This window comes from Anticarsia gemmatalis, chromosome 22 (genome assembly GCF_050436995.1).
Source record: "Anticarsia gemmatalis isolate Benzon Research Colony breed Stoneville strain chromosome 22, ilAntGemm2 primary, whole genome shotgun sequence".
In the NCBI taxonomy this organism is placed as follows: Eukaryota; Metazoa; Arthropoda; class Insecta; order Lepidoptera; family Erebidae; genus Anticarsia; species Anticarsia gemmatalis.
In genome coordinates this window covers 6,078,352-6,102,256 of record NC_134766.1, presented here as the reverse complement: position 1 = coordinate 6,102,256, position 23,905 = coordinate 6,078,352, and the positions used below count along the sequence as shown (strand labels likewise).

The following is a 23,905-nucleotide window of genomic DNA, read 5'->3' as shown; positions in this document are numbered from 1 at the left end:
CACATGTATTCTATGTGAAGAATCACATAGAATACATGTATAATGTATCATGTATAAAATAAATACTGTAAACTTGTAGATCAAGTGATGTTTTCTTTAATACAAATAGCATGCTAAAACAGTCCAGGCATTTCTCGAAGATGTCTAGATGTGTTTTAGATTACGATAAGAACGTGAAGTAAATAACTTAACTATGAATAGATCAACAACTTCCTACAGCGATAACATCTTAGGAAATTATACAATAACGGACAGAGAACAAGCTCTGCTCGTATTATTTTAGGTCTATTGACACAACTTATAAAAACTTAAGACTACTCTTTAAATCTTATTAAACAATTTAATGATAAGTACATCTATTTGATGGTAGATATAGGGAGATTACTATTTAGTTCGCTGAAACACGAAGTTCTATATTAACGCAGGCTCGAAATCGTACATGGTAGCGTCAGTTTGTCAAAATACTATAATATTATTATAGTCCTCCCTAAAATATTACTACGGCAAATAAATACCTGCCCTACGTACAAATTATTAGTCATTTAGTAAGAGAACTCTTAAAAATTCAAAGATAGTTCCTTAACTATGAAAGAAGAATAAAACCACAATGCTTTTGGCTTTAGCCTGATCTCTGTATCAAGAACTTAGCGACCTATGCACGTAGTAATGACATTATTACGTAATTAACTAGCTGTCTGGCAACCAAGACGACTACAGCCATGTATAAATATACACCTACATTATATACAAAATATTCATAGTATAGTACACCGTTGTTTTACGATAAGTATGCATATTTGGATAATTTGCACACGGTCATCTGATTCCAAATCAAGTATAGCTTGTAATATGGTAAGCAAATAATTGATAAACCTCCTTATATGCGTGTGCAAAGATCTTAATCTTTATGTTTAACATATAATTCCAACTTTGCCACAGGTCTATACCTTAGATCTCCACTAGGGTGTTGAAGTGCTGGTTGAGGACCGTGTTTGTATAAAGGAATTTATTAAGTTTCATCGCAATGTTGCCCTTTATTGTAAAAATAAGAAAGTTACAATTATATCGGAAACACACAATTCTCTAAAAATTTGATTAATCGTGAATGGAAGCCTGAAGTGTCTCGGCCGTTTACGTGGGAGGCTGATATATAAGCTAAACCGGCTTACCTGAACCATTTCTACTAATGTACATTATTACGATTAAAATAAAAGATTAGAGGAAGGCACTTTTACATTGAGTCACATGATTATAAAATCAGGTTATAAAACGACCTGTTTCGTGGGCCATTCCCAAAAAGATAACATAAAAATAAAACAAGAAGTGAATCCAGTTATATTGCATTTGTGCATAATATATTGTTAACGTATACTAACATTATAAATGCGATACTCTGTCCGTCGGTCTGTAACACTTCTACCGTAAAACTTTTGAACTATACATAAGTACATACATATATTATAAACAAAATCTCGCATTTTACCTTTAAGGGGTAGGCATAGACCAATGAATGACACTTACTACGAGCTCTACAAACAAACTTCAAACCTATTTCCATAGAATTAAGGTAGAAATAATATTCAGATATAATTTAAGCACTAGACTCCAAAAAGGTTCTTTTCCTGCATACAATGAAAGTTACGATGGCAATATTAAGTTTTTCTAACTAAAAATCCAAGCTATTTACTAAGTCTCAACGCTAACGAAACCAAGCGGGAGACTGAATTTTGTTAATAGATAAAATAGTATAGTAAATTATGAGCTCAGTGTCGCTGTTGACTTTAAAACCTTAGTAGCATAAGCTTTTGAAATATGAGCGTTACGAGAATATCAGGCTTATTATTTTCTTTTATTATGAAAACACCATTTTATTAATTTTTGTTCTACAATTTGGTGAGTAAACTAGATAGAACAAGATCAAAAACGACGTCATGTAGTTTAGATGTTCTTTCACACTCTTTATATATTGAATAATAACAAGCAAATTAAGCATTTGCTTAAGGGGGCACGAAAAACAATGCAAGCACGTAAAATGAAGCCGCTCGAAGGCCTTAGACATGGGTTTACGACTGCTATTTTAAATAATAAAAACCGGAAACGACTTTTCACATGCTTTTAGGAGCACGGATACGGTCACCTTTAATACCAATATGCGGCCACCAATCTATAGAATGACCACGCTAAAGTTGCTTCTATTGATCGTTTACGGACTGGTGAACGCAACTAGCTATGAGGGCTCTTCAGTCCTATAAATAAACAATTATTCAAAGATGACTCAATTTTATTTGTAACCGGTAGTTGAATTATACAAACAAATATTAATAGCATTAATTTTAATGAATTTTAGTAATATGCATCAACAAAGTAAACAACAAAACAGCTTCAGTTCTTTCAGGTAAATACACATAAGAGCAACGCACTACGTTGTAACATTCTAAATTGATCAGTAGCGCGATTTTCTACCTCTATTGACTATCTACAAATGGTTAGCTTCAACAAATTTTGTAAGTATAATATGATAAAATTATGATATGATATGTATGATAAAATTTATAACCTTATAATCAGCGCAGCCGATACTTGGTAGTACCAACTGTAGGAAATTGAGCTAAGAATTCATTTATTTATAGATCTGCGTTTGAAATAACCCCGGCACTCATGACGTGAGAGCACCTTATACTTACTATTCTATATCTTGTTTGATGATTTGAAGTGAATTTTGCACTGTCTTGCTTTTTATAAAATGTGTGGGCTTTTCTACATGTCTACACACAGCCATGCTGAAATTATCAGCATGCAGTAAATTATCATAGATTCGTGTTCGTTGCTCTATTCATAACTATCAATAATCTAATGTATATCGATGTTTACAATATCATCGCAACTATAATTTACGATCAAAACCAGTATTATGTAATCTCGTATCTTCCGTACTGGTGTCAAGGCTTTAACTAATAAATAGGTCTTACAAACCTGTTGTTGTATAGAAATATAGTTGATATAATCTTTGATTAATATGAGTCATTGAGGTAATAATTACCATGATTATTATTGTTCTACTGCAGTGGAAATACTGGAATAGTAACTATTATTTAACCGTTGTAAAGAATCTTTAGGTTTGAAAAATTCTACAAAATTAATTTCTTGTATTAATGTCAATTAAACGTTCACTGAACCTCGAATTAATAATTATGACTCGGTCAAAATTTCGAATCGATAAATTGTGTTGATGATTTTAATAAAATCAAAGCTAGCGACCCTGCAAAAGAATCGAAAGACAACCCTTAGGTAGGTAAACAGATATTAAATATAGTTATTCAAACTTAGGTAAACTCACTAACTTAAGAAGACCTATTCGCTAACGAAATTCTTAATTAATTCGTTGTGATCAGCACTCGTACCCAAACATTTCTATCAATAATAAACCTGGTGATTCCTAACAACAACAAACAACTTCAAAAGCCTTAAATCGCCAATATAATATACAAAAAATCATGGTATAAAAAAGCTCACCTGTTAAGAATTAACAAGGAGCCCAATGCTCCTCTAAGGTCGATATCGCTGATTTCCTTCAGGTATATAGGCAGTACGATGTAGCAAGACGAGCAGGGTATACCGGCGACGGCGCGCGCCAGGATCAGCGCCCACGGCTCCAGACATAGCAGCTTGATCTGCCAGTAGATCTGGTGAAGAAGAAATAGAATGGGTATCTTAGTGTAGTAGTAGCCGAGTGGTCTGATTAAAACACTCTTGCAATTGGTCGTTTTCGATGTAGCACGGCAATTGAAGTGAAGCACTTATAGTGTAGTGATAATCGAGTGGTCTAAGTAAATTTCTCTTGCAAGTGATAGTATTTTAAGTAGCGCGGCAATAACTCTTTGAAGTTATGTACTAAATAGCAGCGATAGCCGATTGGTTTTTGATAGTTGGGACCGAAGGCAACAAAATAATAAGTTTCCGAAGTTAGGTGTATTACAAACAATTATCATTAGTTTTGACGGTCAATGAAAACGTAAGGAAACCTTGCAAGCCTAAAAATTTTTAAACTTATTTCTTGAAGACACGCTAAGTCCTCATTTCGTCAGAGTGGTGGACTAAACATCTAAACTCTTCCAAATTCTGGAAGGAGCCCCTTTCCTAGAAGTGAAACGGTTAAGCTTTATTTAAACTGGTCTTTAAGGAGAAAGCGTGTCCGTAACCCGCTGACACTTCGACCATGGCAGATCTTTTTTCTATACCTGTGCCATTTTAAGGTCGATTTGCGAAATTACTCCGTGTATTTATAAAATGACTATATAATAATGTCAAGATATAGAAGAAACTAAACTATAATTGTACATTATATAAATAAACAATCAGACCTAAAGAATGTGACCTCGTAATAAAACTAATCGGTTCATTACACTCGAACACTTCAAACAAAAACCAAACAACAGGATTACAGATGTTCTACAAACGGGCAAAAACCCGTCACCCAGTTGGAAGAAGGAAATAACACAATAGAAATAACTTAGGAAGGAACTTGGGGTTCAATAATCTCGAGTTTTTCACCCTACGTTTCACGGTTGAGTTGTAAAGTTGAAAGCCGCTATTATCCGGCCCAAACGAGAAGAATTCATTTAAATAGACAATCGGTTTTCCGTAGGAAGACAATACTTTTACTTTTAGTACTTTGGCCGTTTTTTGTGTAGGAATAGTACTATTTTCCGCGACGGTATTTAGAAAAACAGCTGAAATTTATTTATACAAATGCACTGCTCGTTTTAACAGTACTTTAGTATAGGGTAATTCCTTCACAGGTCTTTATTTTCTGTTTTACAAGGGGCTTAAGCATATTGCGATACTTTAAAAACCTGGACCATCGAGATTGCACCAAACTTGTAAATATAGATCCATCACTGAAAGAGCTGTGATTGTTAAAATTACTACGACAAAAGATTACGCTTTGATTCGTTTTACCTGCAATCCAGGAAAACATTGTGAGAAAACTCTTGTACCTGAGAAGCCTGAGATCTTTCAGTCATTTACCTAAAAATGTGGGTCTTTAACTGAACAAAAAATACTTAACTACGTTTAAGAACGTAAATAAATTTGTTATTTTAGAACGTTTATTAAAAATAATGTCACGTAATTTGATAATTAAAGTAATTTAAATATGTTTTTATAACATTAAAACGTCGTCGTAAGAAAACCTAATTATTTTATTTATTTTACCTCAATTGTCAGTTTTTTTTGTTTACAGGAAAACCGTGTGTTAAAATTAGATATTTACTTATTACTTTTGTAATTTTACCTACAAATTATTATATACGTACTAAAAATAAACAATATTGAATGTATTTTTATATTTTTTATCATGCTTGCTTCTATACTCCATTGGAGTATATCGGGATAGTTACAAATGATATCTGACATCATTTGCTAAGTACCTTTAGATAGCAATGATGACTAGGAGTATAATCTGGATTAAAGTAACTTATATACTAAGCTATACGGACTTAAATGAATGTTATAAAAATGAATAGCGTGTCCTGCATTTAAAATTGTACACAAGAAAAGTGTATGTGTAAATGTGCAGAAGACTACTGGCTGACAAGAATATCATTGGCAGTGCAAAATTAAAACCAAAATTATATGGGCCAAAGAAAATCAAAACATATACGCAAGACGAGACGAGGGTAAGAACTAGAAGAACAGACAAGCGGGTTTTCTGTACATAAGTATGTTTATGAGTTGTCTGGTAACCACAATGCAAGCTCTGCTTAGTTTGAAAGCAGATGACCGTGTATGAGTTGTCCAGTGATATTTGTTTATGTCGCACGTATCAAATTTTATTATACGTATAAACAATATTTTGACTTTTCAAAATTGACCTTCTTTCTTAAATAAAGTTATATTTTTATATTGCTCCTTAAAAGTGTCTCGATGTGAGCCGACCCTTAGCTTTGACCACAAATAATAAACGTAGAACATAGACAATCAATAGTAGACAAAAAAACAAGCAAAATGTAGCTTCTTAGCTCCATCAAAACCATATTTTTACTACATGTTTACAAACTGTGTTCTCATTATGCATTTTTTGTATCGTGGCGCTAATTCGATTTGCATTTAAGGAAAAACTGTAGTAACAAAAAAAGCAGCTTTTTATAAGCTCCGTCTTATTGCGCATATATCGCTGTGTTTATGATTATTTTATGTAGCGATTTTAAATCTTCTAATTATATGATAAGGTGGTACCAGGCACGAAACATTCTTAGTTATTTTTCTGGTTGATTAAACTTTTAACTTGTGAGCGCGTGCGCATGTTGGTATAAAAGGTAGATTATAATATTCCTGTTACCAAACCCAACTAATATGAGAACATTCTATAGAATCTAAAATCTCAATCTAAAGAATTCTAAACTTTTTCAATTATATATTTTACGAAAAATTTAATTACGAATCTTAACTTTTTGAATTGTATATTTGCTTTTGTGTTAAGTAGGTACACACTTTTTGAACTTATCTTTAAGCAACGGCAATTGTGCAAACATAATCATTTTTCTTCTTACACAGAAATTGACGTCAGATAATGTACAAACTTTTGACTCTAAAGCAAATAAGTAAAAGTCCGAAAGCCAATCTAAAAAAAAACATTTAAAAATAGTCGAAGAGTCCAAGTCACATGATTTTTAACGTCAAATAAAAATTGTCATGCGTCTATATGGTCACGAGTTGACAATCTAAGAAGATAGCCATCGGACGTTTCAAGGCAGTACCGAATTAGTTCCGATTTGTATGAAACACTTCCTATTGAGAATTCATTTACATGTATTGTTCTTGTAACGCGAAAATATGATGTGTCAACATGAATCTCTTAGTGAATAGTTTTGTGTATTTCTGTAATGGACTTCACGTGCACTTTTAAGATAAATGATTTTCTAGTTTTTGTCTAGCTTTTTTCATAAGGTTCTTTCCCCTTTTCTTGCTAATGCTAGATTCAGCAATTGGAACGACTATCATAAGCGTAAACAATTTCGCAATAAGCTGTACGAAAAAAATTGCAGATTTTTTAGTTTTTTCTTCAGAGATAACATTCTTCGCAAAAATAATTCTTTCAAAATAACTCGGATATTCTCGAAAATCTTTTAAAAGACCTTGAAAAAGTTTCTTTATCCAAGATAAGTAAAAACAATCTTCAAATGACTAAAACTGCATTTAAACCCAAATTCTCAAAATTAACACTGTTTTTGTCTTGTCAAATTTGATTTAGGTAAGAACTTAAAAAAAATACTGCTTATAGCAGTAGGTATTACATCATTATTTATCACCTAAAACGTAATACATTTGACTCATACAACGTCATCTAAACAAATATTGTCACGCATCGATTTGTGACCATTTCAGTTTGTTTAGCACCTAATTTAGTTAAGTATTGCGATATTTGTGTATGTTATTAGTTATTGTTACGATGGTAATGACCTCACAAATTAAATATTATAGAATAAGATGTCTTTCATATATGAGAATTTAAGAAACATTAAGTCAGACATTGAAATACATCTTTGAAGATCCTCAGAAAATAATAATTTTGACTGTTATCAAAAAACCCTTAAAAAAATTTAGAAAAATAGCATTTAATAGTAATTAGTGCCAGTGTTGGAAGGTTTTTGCAAACCATTTTGGTTTATTCCATCGACCATCACCGTAATTATTATGATAAACTCACGAATTGTTACTTTCTCACAATTTCATTATAAACCATACTTAAGGGTAGAAAAAAGAGTCAGGCTATATAAATGAAGACGATAAAAATAGCTTTTTCTTTTAGATGTCAATTTTTTTTGACGTGACAATTTTCATTCATTGACGGAATATTTTCCTCCCAAACAATTATGCCAATTTTTGAAAACGGATGAACATATCGGAACAACTCAATGATTTAATCGTATTGTGGTCATATTTATTACAAAAACAAAACAACATGACCAAGTATATAATTTTGGAAATCAAAATTTAAATTGATATGAAACTTTTTTCGGAAACCGCAAATGTTTTTGATCAATACTGGTTTTTTTATGTTTATCTCCGACGTTATATTTTTTTTGTGATTTTGAGCACCTTAGGGTTTTGGGTTTTTAATTAAAAAGGTATATTGTAAGTTTTGTTAAACTTCTTTTCAAATTAAGTCATCTTCAAAAAATAGCATTTATATAATATTTTTAAAACCAGATTCGTAGTATTGACTTATACCAATATTTTTTTAATTTACTGCTTTTTGTATTCTCTGATTACTTTATAGAAATACGAGTTAAAGTTATATTATTATGCACGTGTACTAAACTATTCATTGAATATAAACAAAATATATAATTCGAGGATTACATAACTATAACGAAAAGTTATCAAAAACAACAGCAAAAAAACCACATCTTTTGTATTTTTAGCAAAATAACTGAGCGGAACGAAAAACTATGATTTTGTTAAGATGCGTATCAATTAGTGGATATTATATTCTCGAATGGACCAAAGTCTAAAACATATTAAAAATATGGTTTTACCGACATTTTGAAATTGGTCAAAGTGCTGTTGCTGTTTGTTTGTTTCAAATTGAAAACAAGCGCTAACAACTTTAAACGTTATATTTAATGCACTCGTCCATGGAAATATTCGCCAAAGATTGCTTAACCAAACGGTCCTTTGGTCATCGCGAGCAACTGACTACTACAAATGTATGGTGAAAATACGAGTGAAATTTTCCTCCAAAGCCTTCAGAAAACAATCAATAGAAAGAGAATACTGTCTCTGTGACCAAGGGGCTGAGTATGCGATTTCAATTACGACAAAGATTCGATTCCAGAATTATGCAAATGATCTCAATCAGTATCTTTTGTTTCTATCTAGTTTGGTAACTTACTACATAACTATGCCTTAAGCATAAGTTATTAACATTTTAAACATTGTATCTATTCCGATACACCCCCGCACCTTACCGCAAAAACAGGCCTAAAGAAAAAATAATAGCAAAGCTAAGTACACACAAGCTTGAAAATACAAAATAGAAAACCTTAAGTACTTACAATGAGAGACACGGTAGTCACAATAGTCATGACCTTCCTTCCATATCTGTCAGTGAGCCAGCCCATGGGCGCTCCGAAGATGATAGCAGTGATATAAGTGACTGATGCCGTCCAGGATATGTCGGAGCTGGTGTACGGCTCCGGCGCCGGACCCTCGGAGGACTGCAGGATGGAGATCATGGGAGACAGCCATCCTTGTACCATGCCGAAACTTAGCAGTGGTATTGTTACTGTGGACAAGGAGAAAAAGTTATATTCATTAGCATTTTATATCTGGCTGGATTTTTCATTTGTAAATTGAGCGGCTCCGCAATCGTCCAGTGTTTCGGCCCATATTTCAGCCCGTCAAAAGCCTACAACTTACTACAGCAAACATTTTATGTAGATCAGTTTAGCCATGAAAACTGTGTTGATCTAGTATGAAATTGAGAATAAACAAAACTTATATCGTAAGAAAAAAATATAGGTAACTTATAAAAAAAGCAAAAACACTGTATAGTCACAGTTTAGCCCGTATATTTAATTAACAATAAATGGATTAATACACACATTATCCTAGCTCCCATACAGATATATCACCAAAAAGCATGCTACAAACTCAAAAAACTTCTTCTCTTCCGTACACATTCATTCATCAACAAAAACGTCGTAGTCGTAGCTATCATCCTCAAAAAGTGAATAAAAAATGACTCCCACATAATTGGCTAATACTAATTAATTACCTTTCTAAGAACGCACTCATTGTAAGCATATTGACGGTAGGTAGTGCATATTCCCATGAAACGTAACGCTGGCAGACAGAATCAAATCGAATGAAACTAATCGACAATATAAATACAAAGACAGTTAATCCGTGGCGTGCGATTAAGATAAATAAACAACATAGAGGAGGTTTGTACAGTAAGCTAAAATATACTTTAAAGATACTGAATTCGTAGTAGTGCACAAAAGTATACCTATAGTCAACTGTCACAAAAAGGGGCATGATCCATACTAATATTATAAATGCGAAAGTAACTCTGTCTGTCTGTCTGTCTGCTACTCAATCACGCCTGAACTACTGAACCAATTTGCATGAAATTTGGTATGGAGATATTTTGATACTCGAGAAAGGACATAGGCTACTTTTTATCCCGGGAAAATGACGCATTTCCCGGGAAAACCAAGGCGAACGAAGTCCCGAATAATCAATATTATAATGACATTGAATTAACAAAATTCCGTTGTCATGGCAACTGTTTTAATTATATATTAATAGATGTAAATAATTTCGAGAATATATTTCGTGAAAAAAAAGCATACTTTGTATCATCACACTACGACCAATAGGAGCAGAGTAACAGTAAAAAGTATTACAAAAACGTGGAAAATTCTGACCCATTCTCTCTTATGTGACGCAAGCGAAGTTGCGCGGGTCAGCTAGTATTTTATATAATCTTTATTTAAACTTAGACAATATAAGCCAAATAAGAGCTAAGATACAAATGTGAGTATTGATGCGCTTTCAAAACTCTTAATTACATATAAAGTCCCATACAATAAGCTAGATTAGATGGGGTTACGAAAACAGCTAATTAGTGTTTTGGCATTTTAATTGTTCAAAAATAAATTAAAAGTAACCAATCATAGTTTAACGATTTCAAGTTCGACTAAGTTCATACTAATATTAGTTCAAGTCCTAGCCAAGATAGAAAATATTGCAGATTTCCTTTACTTATAATCTTACGACTTGATTGATTCTGTCAAAAAGCGTACAAAAGCAAGTTTCTTCACCGGCTACACTGTGTGCATAATGTTATTCATATAAACCAGAATTGAATTGATGTCAGAAGGTCGCGCAAGGTTGTATACTTGTATACAGCTCTCAATCGTCGTGACTACCCCCCTCCCCTCCCCTCTTTGTTTACGTATCTTTGATGAACTTTGTAGAATTTATGCGTTTACTATTATTTACACTAAACCGCATGTATTAGCTACTATATTCACGTATTAAAATTGTTGTTCATATAAATGCTAAAATGCTATGTTATTTAAAAAGAAATAACATAATTATGATATTTGTACATATTTTGTGGATATTTTCATCAACATAAACTTTAACTTGAAACATATTTTTGACGATACTGAAAGATCTCGCTCGGTTGTCATGTAGGGAACGCATGTCGTATCTATGTACTAACCCAGTTTTAGTCTATAGAAGAGGAGAGAAGGGTGTACGAAACTACGGATTGCTCTTGGTAATTGAATTAACTATAGCCATATAACTAACAAGGTTTATTTTTTTAGATTGCTGCTTGCTTGTTTATCTAATAAGTACAATCACAATAGCATTTTCATAAAATACGGGATGACGATTTATTAATCAAAATAATTTACTACTTACTGTCATTGTGTCCTGACCAATATTATCTGAAATTAACCTTATTTTTGACATTAAACCTTTCGTGCAACCAGCTATTAAATATTAAATGACCATCTCTATTGTGAGCAGAGCAGTAAAAATGAGTGAATTATACACGTAATTTGTTAATGCAAAATCACTTGAATGCACGAATAAGGTCGAAAATGGTCAACACGCGATCAATTACAATATTGACAACGATCATCTCGTAGTTTAATTTTGTCTTCAATAGATGGCGCCAAATAAACCTTAAAGCTTTTTTTATTTTTATAATACTACTCCCGCAATAAGACTTGTTCTTGTGTCGCGGGGATTTTTACAAACATACAAACAATGGACACCATATACAACCTGACCCGTAATAACTATTTGTGGACCGCACAAATAATTGTCCCGTGTGGGAATCGAACCCACGACCTCCCGACGCAATGGTAGTGGTGTGGCGACCATCTTAACCTTAACTTGAGATTTTAATCTAAAGGTCAATAGCACGATCGAGACAAATGATCCATATTAACTTTGCATACTTAACTGTACAACCACAATATACCGAAAACTTGTTAATTTTCGCGTCTGATTAAACCTTTAAGGAAGTGTAAAAACACACTTAACATTACAATTTGTGACTCAGAAAGTTGCCATAAAAGGTGCTCTGAAATTGCGGAAATTGAGAAGGTGATCACTATTTTTACTTTGACAATGTACTTTTGCATACTTTTTCGACACTTAAAAAAGTTTTTTTAGCTTCCACGGTCGACGGGAACCTTTGCTTTCTAGTTCCGTTTTGCGCAACCATGAATTTATGTTAAACCTTTCTATTACGTGACTCGATGTGTGTTTGATTTATTTTAAATTAATTGAAATTTATAAATTATGAGTTTTGTGTATAACTTAACCCTTTCTCCGCCGCACGTTTTTTGTAATAATGTCTTGCAAAGACAGACTAGACATCCATATGCTTACAGGTTGAAGTCACTAAACTTTTAAAATATATATTAGTTTTACCATAATTTTGGACCCACTTGTATGTAAAGTGGGTCCAAAATTACCAGATATTATATAAAAACCTTCTGCGTAGGTTCAGAAAAGCAACCTCACAATTAGATATTGTCCCTACGCATCAACAAAATAAAACAATTTAAATATCCACACTTAAACACGATGCAACATAATCATCGTTAGTGACGCAAATAACTAATATTGGATAAAGGTCTCTTATTAAATAAGATACGATAATATTAAAGGAAAATATGTTAATTTGAAACGTAAATAATTGGTACATTTTGATGCAGTAAGGCATTTGACCTGAATTCGAGTGGGAATCCCAGAGACGGTTGTAAACCGGTTGTATGTGGAGAACCGGAGTCCTAAATATTGGCGACATTATCGTTTTATCATTTTAAAATGTCTGCGTAGTATATGAGCACTTTTTAATAAATTTAAGAGTGCATTGAGACTGTACATTAAAAGGTTCAGGGTAAATTTTTAGAAGGGCAAATGAGTACAAGGTGTTAAGACATAATAGCCAACTGAAGCGCTGAAGTTACATATTATGTAACTTCAGCGCAGTTGGCTAGTTTTGATATTGTCGTCGAATATCGGAAGATAAAATATATGTTTGTTTGTTTGTCGTATGGTTAGTGGTCAACCTAGTGTCAAAGTTGTTCAAGCCGCCCGAAAGGCCTTTAACATGGCTTAACGACTGTTATCTTAGCAGACAATAACCGGGACCGTCTTTTTACGTGCCCTCCGAAGCACGGAGACGCCCAGCTCAAATACCACTATGCGGTCACCCATCTATGGAATGACCGCCCCAAGGGTTGCTTAACCCACAGATCGTTTACCGACCGGTGAGCGCAACTGGCTATGGGCGCCTCCATAAAATATATTAACATAATATAATTACGTGTATTCTATAGTCGATACTTAGCCATAATAAAATAACAAAACACACATTGATGACACATCATTACACATATTATTATCAACTAGAATATTATAAACTAATTAAATATGCACACACACATACGAGAGTACACAAAACATAAGGTTCAATGAAATTCATATGTTTGAACAATCGATGCAGGTGTTATGTTAATTTTAGGTCGCTAATTTGTTCATATTTCATATAATTTGTTAAGAATTTTCGGTCGATATTATAATTACTTATTTTACGTCTGCAATACTTAATTAGGACACTTATTTTAATTCTGACGTGGGATTGGGTCTTACTGCCAATTATGTGTATTGGTTAAATTATCTTCTTATAGTTTATAATCATTAGTTTCCATTCTATGTCCCTTTATATCATTACGAGCTAAAGTACAAACGTTACAACAATATCGGTGTCGTGTTGAAACTGAGCCGGAACGAGCATCTTCGCGAAACTAATAATTTTCTAAAATAGATTGAATTTGATGTTTGTAAACAACAAACTTATAAGGAAGTAAAGGACCTTTGTACGAACCACACCTTCAAAAAGAGAAGATGGTGAAATTATCACCGAGGTTATTGACCCCGTATCTATATCAATGCACGAACATGATACACCACAAAGAATTTGTGGAATTTGTCATAAAAATCTCTCGCCGTACTACCAAACTACTTTCACCGATTAAGTTATAAATTTTATTTAACAAAAACGTAAAAAGCAGACGAAGAAATTCGGCGCCATGACTTACTCATTTACAACCTGTTTAGGCGACCTAGATCTATAATTGAGGGTATTTCGTTCATTGAAAAATTAAAAAGATTTTTTGAATGAATTTTTAAACAAATATGGCAATTTAAGATTTAAATCGGAATGAAAAATGCATAATCATTCAGTTATGTAGGTGAATAGATTAAAATACTTTTAAAATCTAGAATTTAGTATCGGTATGTTTTTTGTTTTTAGGTAAATTAGTATCACAGTCGTTCCCAATTAGTTTACACTTGTAACTGTCGCTTTACGGGTTGACCCCCGGTTTCTCAGTGCATTTAGCGATAGTTTATCTATTCAATAGCGTTTTTTTATATGAGATTAAACGCTATTGAAAAGATAAACTACCGCTAAATGTACCTCAGAAACCGAGGGTGAGTGAAGTAAAGATTCTATAATTTTATTGTATCTTTCGGCAATAGGCTTGACTAAGGGGCTAAAATTGTAAATGGCGAATCGTGGGTGTAATTATTTTATACACCTCTGTTTACACCTTCGGGAATGACAATATGCGTGATGCTATCTATGTATGTATTCTACACTTTAATTATCTTGTTATTAATGTCAGTCTATTTAAACCGACTTCAAAAAGATAAATTATTTATTTACACTCATATTGTCTACATCTATTATTATTTATTTGTACACCCTTTCTCAACTCCTTCCTCTATTAACCACCTTCACAACAATCTCTGCATCACCCCAAGTTAGACTGGCAAAAAATTCCCCTGGCATTAGGTCCACCTTTATACAGCTCTGTATATAAAGTTTAAAATAAATAAATAAGTAAGGGCTTTCAATTCGTCGGCAATATTTTTTATATATTTTTATATACTAAATCAATTTGTAAGCAAGGGCCTGATGTACTTACTACGTAACTTACAAAAAGTTGTTGTAAACATTAAAATTTAGGGTAAAATTTAAATAAATAACATTTGACAGACCCTAATTAATTTAATCCATTCATTCATGTCAAAATATGAGTGAGCAACTTTAAAAGATCAGAGGTTTTTACTGCCTTTAAAAACATCATTTATTATTTCTTTAATTTCCTAATTAGCCTCGAAATGAAAAAATATCTTACCTACATTATTTATTCATTTAGTTATTTATACCTAAGTTTGTATACATTTTCCAGTTTTTATTAGTAATTAGCAAGAACCGGGACCATTTTACATGACGCCCGAAAGCATGAAGATGCTCAGTTCAAATACCACTCAGCCACCAACTATATGGAAAAACCACATCAAGGGTTGCTGAATTCCATTTAAAGACATTCGATCTAACTTTTGTCACAATTTATGAAATATCATAACATTAAAAATTATGAATGAAATCCCGTTTTCCCTAGCACTTCTTTTCCTATAAGTATTAATATTTAATAGATAAAATCACGTCTTCTCATAAGGGTAGGCAAAGACCAGAGAAGACCACTTGGTACGATCCTTACAAACTTCCTTTGCTTCATTGATACATAAAATAAAATCTTAAATTATTTGTTTCATGTAATATTCGTATTCATTCACTGCAATGTAAACTGACTCGTGCCATCACCGGCACTTCGTTCAACTAGCTAATTATTACCTAATATCTATGAAAAACATGTCAAACTTAATTTGAAAACACTCCTTATGAATAAAAACCGTAAATCGAGTTGGTCATGGCATTTCTTCGCCATGTTTTGTCAAATTCAAAGACAAGCGAAACATTATTTTGCATTGTTATTTAAGTTTTTTTAACGCAAATTAAATATGTTACGTCAAAGTATTGACCGTGTAAGCTTATGTTTGACAGTTGAAGTGAAAATATAGTTTTTATGAAAATTTGCATACGTTGAAGAAAAACATCGTGAAATCTATTTTTATGAGGTTTTCCCGAAAAAAAATTGTTTATTTACATATAATTAGTACGTTTTCGTCATACGCACAATATTTATATTGTAAAGAAGTAACCGATTCTAACTTGCTATTGACGATCACTACATAATACGAAATCAAGTCCCGTGTCAGTTTCCGATAAACTCAAAATCTACTAAACAGATTTTCATGTGGTCTTCACTGGTAGATAGAACAATTTCAGAGGTCAGTCTGGTGTCACCGGGGAAGCTACATTTTCCTAAATACAAAAGGTGTAAGTTTTGGGTTAAAATAGGCAGAGGAGATTCGTTTTATTTTACTATGACTCTCCAGAAGGGAAAGAAGGCTTGACAATCAAAGTTTCTTCAAAAACATGATGCGATTGATGCACAACCCGCGTACAATAGTTCTACGAATTCTGATGTTTATAGTAGACATTGTTATGGAAAAGAATGTGCGAGCAGAATTCGTTCAGAGAATCAGTTTGCTGTTACTGGCATGAAAATCTACGGAAAATGCGATTTTATGACGTTTCACTGAATATAATTTACGTGAATAATTGTGTCGGTTATATGAATGATTTTTTTTTTCAACAATAAAATAAATAATCTCTTGAAAGAAAATTTTTGCAAACAAATCATTTACGACTACTTTCTAGCACTTTCTGGGGTAAAAGTAAATAATAATGTAAAACCAAAATAAACTATGGGTGTATTTTACACTCAAAATCCGTTCAGTAGATTTGTGGTAATACAGCTTAAAAAAAGCCATACACCTTTTCATCCTAACTTTGGTTAATTTTGGGATACGTACAAACTTTAACATGTCAGACATTTTTATACACAAGAAAAAAAATATTTGCATATTATTCTCAACTTAAACTTTTTATCCTTATTTTTTATTTCATACTGCATCTCTTTTCTCAGTTATCAAACTTCGAATTTAAAAAATAGTTTTCAGAAAGAGATTAAAAAAAAGATATCTGAGATACAATTTAAGCAACATCTTAATGTAAATCGGTACGAATAGGTATGTATATGTAAATATTCCATTGTTAATACAAAATTTAAATAATATACATAACAGCATAATGAGGACAATAAAATTATAACAATGTTTGAATAAATGAGAATAATCTTATAACAAAAATACGGAAATGGAACTAGTTCTATGAATGATGACTTAAATGTCTGAATTTTACGCCTCATATCAAATATTTTAACCAATTTCAAATGACGTTAAATGGCTATTGTACATCATCGTTGACAACTAGGTAGTCTATCTAGAGCACCCTTTGGAATGTGATGTCGTCCTGGCCGATTTCGGCTACGGCGGCCAGTTTCATTAAAACCAGCTAACTGTGCAGGACTTTGTTTATAGTGGCCAAGTTTGCATAATACACAGACACACTCTCTCTTCCTTTACTCTCATAGTCTGGTGGAACGGCTAAACCGACATGACCAGAGAGGCGCAGGACCGACGGCATTACGTGCTCTCCGAATCCGAATCCGAAAAAGGTACCTAGCCTAGTCCACGAAGGGCACCCATCAATATATGTATTTGACACGTGCTATTCGAACGGGTGCTCTAGATGGACTGAGGGGCTATCACGTATCTCAGTTGACAACGATTTGAAAACCACTATGCTGTACATTATTTTATTTATTAGATTATAGTGATTAACACGTTATGTCAAAGCAGCAATGTACCTACTGAATCGTACCATCGACGTACAATAGCTGTCACTTGCGATACGTGATTATAGCACTCCTGAGTTTGATAAACGTACTTCGTATACAGTGATAGGCTTGCCCCCTATAAATTAGGACTAATATTATAAATGGCGATGCATAGATGTATTTCAGGCATTCTGCCTACACCATAATTCTAGTATGTTTACACGATGAATATGTCATTAGTAAAGACATACATATATGCATTGTACGTATATCCTGAAGTGCGTAAGTAATTAGCCGTACAATTAGCACATTCTTATAACAATCAATTTGACTTAAAGTTCATTGGCATCATTGTTTAGTTCTTTACTTAATTGCCTGCTGTTTTAAATTATATTTGAAATATTTTGCAACAACTGGCTATGACAATATCATTATTTTTTTTATTATTTACTGGATGAGACCCACTTCTGAACAGATTATAAATTTCTTTCGCCATGTTACTATGTTGTGACAGCGTTAGAAGTATGCAAACACAAATTAAATAAACATTGACACATTTTCAATCGTACTGTTTTGTATAAAAATATCAACTTAATTATTGCTGTAAATTTACAAACAATAAGCAATTACTACTAAATTATAAATAATTACTTGGAAGTTAATATACAGCTCTAATATCACTATTTTAATTGATACAAATGATTTAAAAATGTAGCAGCGTATTGTTTTTTTGATGGTCCTTGGAAATGTGATTTTGTACACATATTTTCAATGCTGATCGTAGATGGTACCTACCTATAAAGTTCACTACACAAAACTAATACGACGGCTTAGGTCACAATGTGGCTACTTTTGCACTTAATTTGAAACATATAAAATGAAAATAATATATTTTTCCAAGTGAATCTGTTAAAACTGGTTGTTAATGATAAACAAATACATAAGTACTAATGTTTTGTCGGCCAAAGTTCAAAAGTCAAAGTGCATGCCTAGAAATTATAAAAACAGATGCATTTGAGACCTTTTCAGATAGTGTAGTGGTATTTGAATTGGGCGTTTCCGTGTTTCGGAGGGCACGTAAAAAGTCGGTCTTGGTTGTTGTCAATTAAGATAACAGTCGAGCCTCAAAAGCCATCGGACGGCTTGATCAACTTTGATACTAGATTGACTACTAACCATACGATAAAAAGAAGAACTTAATACCGGAATTTGAACTCAAAACATGCGCAAATTGCACAAAGTAAACAAAAGTTTCGTAACAGTTATCACTAAGTATGCGTTTAGCGTATCGTTATTGCAATGCGTCCTTGCATTGACAACTGTAAAACTAAATAACAACAATTAATTAAAACCTGTCTCTCAATGTTTTGAAATTACATCCCTTTTTATAAACGAGTTTTGGTGATGTAAAAACTTAGCGTCAGATCCGCTTGTACTATTTTTATTTAAGGACAGATTTTTATATCTCAATTATTATGATGGAAATTTAGTGTTGTTGTTGGATAAACAACCCACTGAGGATTTGAAGTCAAATGATTTTCTTAAAAGTTTATTTTAAATTGAAAAAATCGGCTAATTTAATACTTCGAAATTTTGCTGGAGTAGTGGCTACAACACTTTTTGTAATAATATTTGACTTATAGTGATATGTCAAATTGTAAACGATTTATATTGCTGATAGTAAGTCTACACTGAATATTGCCCAAATTAAACCATCAGAATTCTCCTATTTCATAAAATATTTATTTGAAAATGCAATAGAAACATACAGATATAATCTCATTCATGTCTATTACACAGATAAAATACGAAATATCTAGAAGTATCCGTGTTTTGAATTCAAATCGAACGAGATGCTTGCAAGCCGTCATCCGAGCAGTGCATATGTTACTGTAAAAGCCCGAACGGTGGTAAATCCTAAGATTTTCCGGTATAACCTAAGATTTACCAACTCGCAATGGTAAAAGTCCGAACAATTCTTTTATTTCGAACATTTACCTATATTCACTTGATGATGTCGAGATGTCGCCGGAGCCCCGCTTCGCGGGGCTCCTCCTTCTGGGTGGTTAAAAAAAAATAACCACGAAGGCTAAGGTGGGAGCTTCGCTTCGCTCGCTCCCACCTTAGCCTTCTAACCTAACCTACCCATGTCGCTTTGCCCAAAACTCCTTCTTTATAACTATGTCACAGTATATAATTATACTGTGAAATAGTTATAAACAAAGTTATGAAGGAGGATTTTTTTATATATCGTAACATAGTTTTTAAACTCTGGCTTGTTCGGACTTTTACCATTGAGAGTTGGTAAATCTTAGGTTTTACCGGAAAATCTTAGGATTTGCCACAGTTCGGGCTTTTACAGTAACACATACATTCCTTTTTTGAAACAGTACCGTTAAATAAAACCGGATTTTGATAATTTTGATTGTCATTGTCATGATACTGGACTGTACCGTTTTACGATAATTGGCGCGAAAAGTGTGAATGAAATGGTTTTTTAGGAAAATGTAGGTTAAACCTATAATGACATTCTACGCAAGTGTAAATTAGGATATCACTTTGCTTAATTATTTTATTGAATTCCTCGTTGTGTAATTTTTTTCTACCCTACAAACATATATATTGGTACAATGTCATTCCTAATTTTAATTTATTTTTCTTGAATTGTGAATTTCCAATCCATTATTATCATTCTTTTAATTTCTCTAAAAAAAAATCAGTGTATCGTATTTTTCTATCTTTCATAGCTCAATTTGTCTCGGTATAAATTTAGACAAAAAGGTTTAAAATGCATTCATCAGTATTCAACGCAGTTTAGAAATCATTAGTTTCAAACATAGAACTAATTTGAACTAATTATAGATGTCAATCAAATGCTCAAGACTAGAATTTCTGCATAATACTGGCACATCGAGAATACATAAATTAAAAAAATTGTCTAGCGTGTTCCAAAAATAAAATTGACGGTCATTGTCGTGAGAATGTTCTGAAAAAAGAAAAAAAACTGTTTGAAAAGTTTTCAATGAAAACATATCGTTGCACTGTCATAGTTATAAGAGGTACTCATTTTTTTAAGTAAAAACTGACTTTTTCTCACGAATTAAGACTATTTTTGGGTAATACGTAGTACTACCTATGTTTTCTTTTAGAGTAAGTAGAGTATATATTTGGCTTATAGGTATATACTTCATTTTTTTTTAAATATTGTCTTTGTATATAACTTTTTGGACACTGCAAAATATACGAAATAACAAGCTAGACCACGATTAATGGCTGATAATGATTAATTCTAAAGGAAAGTGAAAATGTAATAAATCAAATTTAATATTTAATTTACATATTACCTACGTATGTTTGTGGCAGGAGTCATAAACAAAAAAAGGTGTTGAAATAAACGTTTTATACATTGGTAGTAGGTAGGTAATAGGCGTATGGCATCCATAACTATCCATACTAATATTATAAATGCGAAAGTAACTCTGTCTGTCTGCTACTCAATCACGCCTAAACTACTGAACCAATTTGCATGAAATTTGATATGGAGATATTTTGATACCCGAGAAAGGACATAGGCTATATATATATCATCACGCTACGACCAAAAGGAGCAGAGTACCAGTAATTAATGTTACAAAAACGGGGAAAAATTTCACCCATTCTCTCTTATTGGACGCAAGCGAAGTTGCGCGGGTCAGCTAGTTTCAAAATATAATAGTTCTTTCAGAATACGCTATATATTTACTTTTTTAGGATACACTATGAGCAGTTTCTCATGAACATAATTTCTATAACTACTCAGATGTCGAAATTGATATAGTACTGAAAAGTAAAGTAAAGTATATGCGGCAAATGACATATTTTATCACGTTAATGTCTGAAATTAGGTAACTAATTGAAATAGGTACAAAAACGAGGATACATTATATATTATACGGAAAATTACCCAATAAATGTAATCAGAAATACTCGTTTTATCCTAAATTACATATTTAGATACTAATGTCAATTATAAATTTATAACAAACGGGCAGTTGAATATTTCACGTTAATAATTACAATGACATAGAAAACAGGTGATTTTATCTGTATTCTTTGGGTGCAGATATCATAGCGGGTTTATAATCTTACGAACCTTTCTTTTACTCCCTACAATATATGTGCGAAAGTTTGTGGGGTTGGATGTTATTTATTTGTGTATGTTTGCTACTCTTTTACGCAAAACTACTGCACGAATTTTGATGGGGTTTGGTACACAGATAGTTCATAACCTGGATTAACAAAGAGGATACTTTTTACCCAAGGAAAACCTCTCACACGGATGAAGTCACGGGGTTTATCTAAACAAATTTTGGAAAGCCGAATATACCTATCATAATTTTGACGTAAACACACAAATAGTAAAATAAAGTTAACACACGCACTTTTAATACACATAATATGTCAAAACTTTTAATATATTTTATCACAGTCACATGCTTGGTTGGTTCTATGCATTTATACATATTAATACATGTGTTTTATGTAAATAACTTTATTTTAAGAGTCAAGTGTACAATCCGAGATCAGAATGAATGATATTTTTTTTAATATTCTATTTTTTTAGATGTTAGACGCTTTCTGGTATACCGTTAGAATACCTAGTATTAAGATGTTTAAATTTTTAAAATATTTAATTGCTACTTGGAGTTGTTTGGTTTATTTACATATTTAAATTTTTGTATCTCATTTTTAGACCCATTACTAGCCCACTCGTAGGTAAGGGTCTCCCCCCAAATAGAAGCACAGGTTATGCCTTAAACCTGGCATTATCCAATATGGTAAGGACTATTATCAAAGTATTTTAAAGAAGTAAGTGTTAATATCAGTATTGAAAGTATTTTTAATTTTAAAACTACCTTCTTAAAAGTATTTGATGTGAAACTAACCAAATATTTATGTTATTTAGATACGTTAATCGGTCAATTTGCAAAGTAATGAGACCTAATATTGTCTGAAAAATTTGCGTGTAAGAATACTTTGTTTTCTAAATATTTGTATTAGCCACAGTATTTATTCAATATATTATTTAACAATAGTAAATATTTTATATTTACTTAGAATCCGGTAACCGCACACGGTTTTTCATTTTTAAACTATAGTTTTTTTTAATTTATTTTAAATTTTTACAAAGCCAACTAAACTTTAAGTCACTCCTTTGATATCACTGAAATATTTTAATTTAAATAAAAACTTACCATTTTTTTACATTTTCAAAAATAGCGGGTACAAAACACTAAATTAAATACAAAAATCAAATAAATACTCACTTAAAGTAGCAAAAAGATATTGATTTATCCGCGTTCCGTTCGTCCATGATAGATTTCTGATTAAAAGATTCATTTTTTTTTCAACACACTTTTTTATGTCACTGTTATACTTCTATACAGCCAGAGTCAGCCAGACACGTCAATGGTTACAAGCGAACTGGCGCGCATTCGCTTCCAACAACAAAATCGCTTATTTACAATGCGACTCTTTAAACAAGAATCCGATACAATTTGCAAACATTATTTAATATGCACACAGATACATAATTATGGTAAATGGTTTGTCATATTTTTATTAATTGTGTAAAAAATGTGCTTTTCTTGTTAGTACTTGGCAGGTAGTAAACTGAAATTTTTGATTTACGTTTACCTGCTATTTACGAAATATTTTTTTATATTCTTAGTATACCTTAGATTAAAAAAAAATCTTGTATCTATGAGAATTTATTTGTTAAAAACATGTTATACAACTTAAAGTCCCTACATAAAGTTATTGGGTAAACCACGAACTTAACAATTTATGTACTTTCGTCACACTTTTATATTGTTATCTTTTATCTTATATATTTTTGTGACCTAGGTATATTGATGTTTTCATAGGGTGAGCATGCTAACCAAAACTTGAGGGCATAATAATATTTATCATTAATTTAGATCAGTCTGAAAACTATTACTTGAACTGCTTATAAAAAAAACAGAAAACTACAATATTGGTGGATGACCTGGTGCATACGTATTTTTTTCTAAATATCTGGCAGTGTGACGTTACTAATTTAAATTTCAATCAGCCAGAAGCTCGTCTTCGTTATAAAAAAAAGAACTAAACATCAGGTAGTCTTCAAAGTTCAAATTTCGAACATCAAACGTCACGCGTCGACCTTGCACGATGAATTTAAAATTAAG

The 23,905-nt window shown here is 32.2% G+C and overlaps 1 protein-coding gene across 1 annotated transcript in view; it reads right to left on the bottom strand.

Annotated features, from left to right (window-relative positions):
* LOC142982844 (facilitated trehalose transporter Tret1-like) overlaps positions 1–23,330 on the bottom strand; it is a 32,225-nt gene extending 8,895 nt beyond the window's left edge. The window contains exons 1-3 of the mRNA XM_076129537.1: positions 23,003–23,330; positions 9,060–9,289; positions 3,514–3,683 (exon numbers count right to left, since the gene is read on the bottom strand). Coding sequence (XP_075985652.1) covers positions 3,514–3,683; positions 9,060–9,289; positions 23,003–23,075 — 473 coding nt within the window. The 5' untranslated portion in view covers positions 23,076–23,330. The remainder of the gene's footprint in view (positions 1–3,513; positions 3,684–9,059; positions 9,290–23,002) is intronic.
* Between the last annotated feature and the right edge of the window lie 575 nt (positions 23,331–23,905).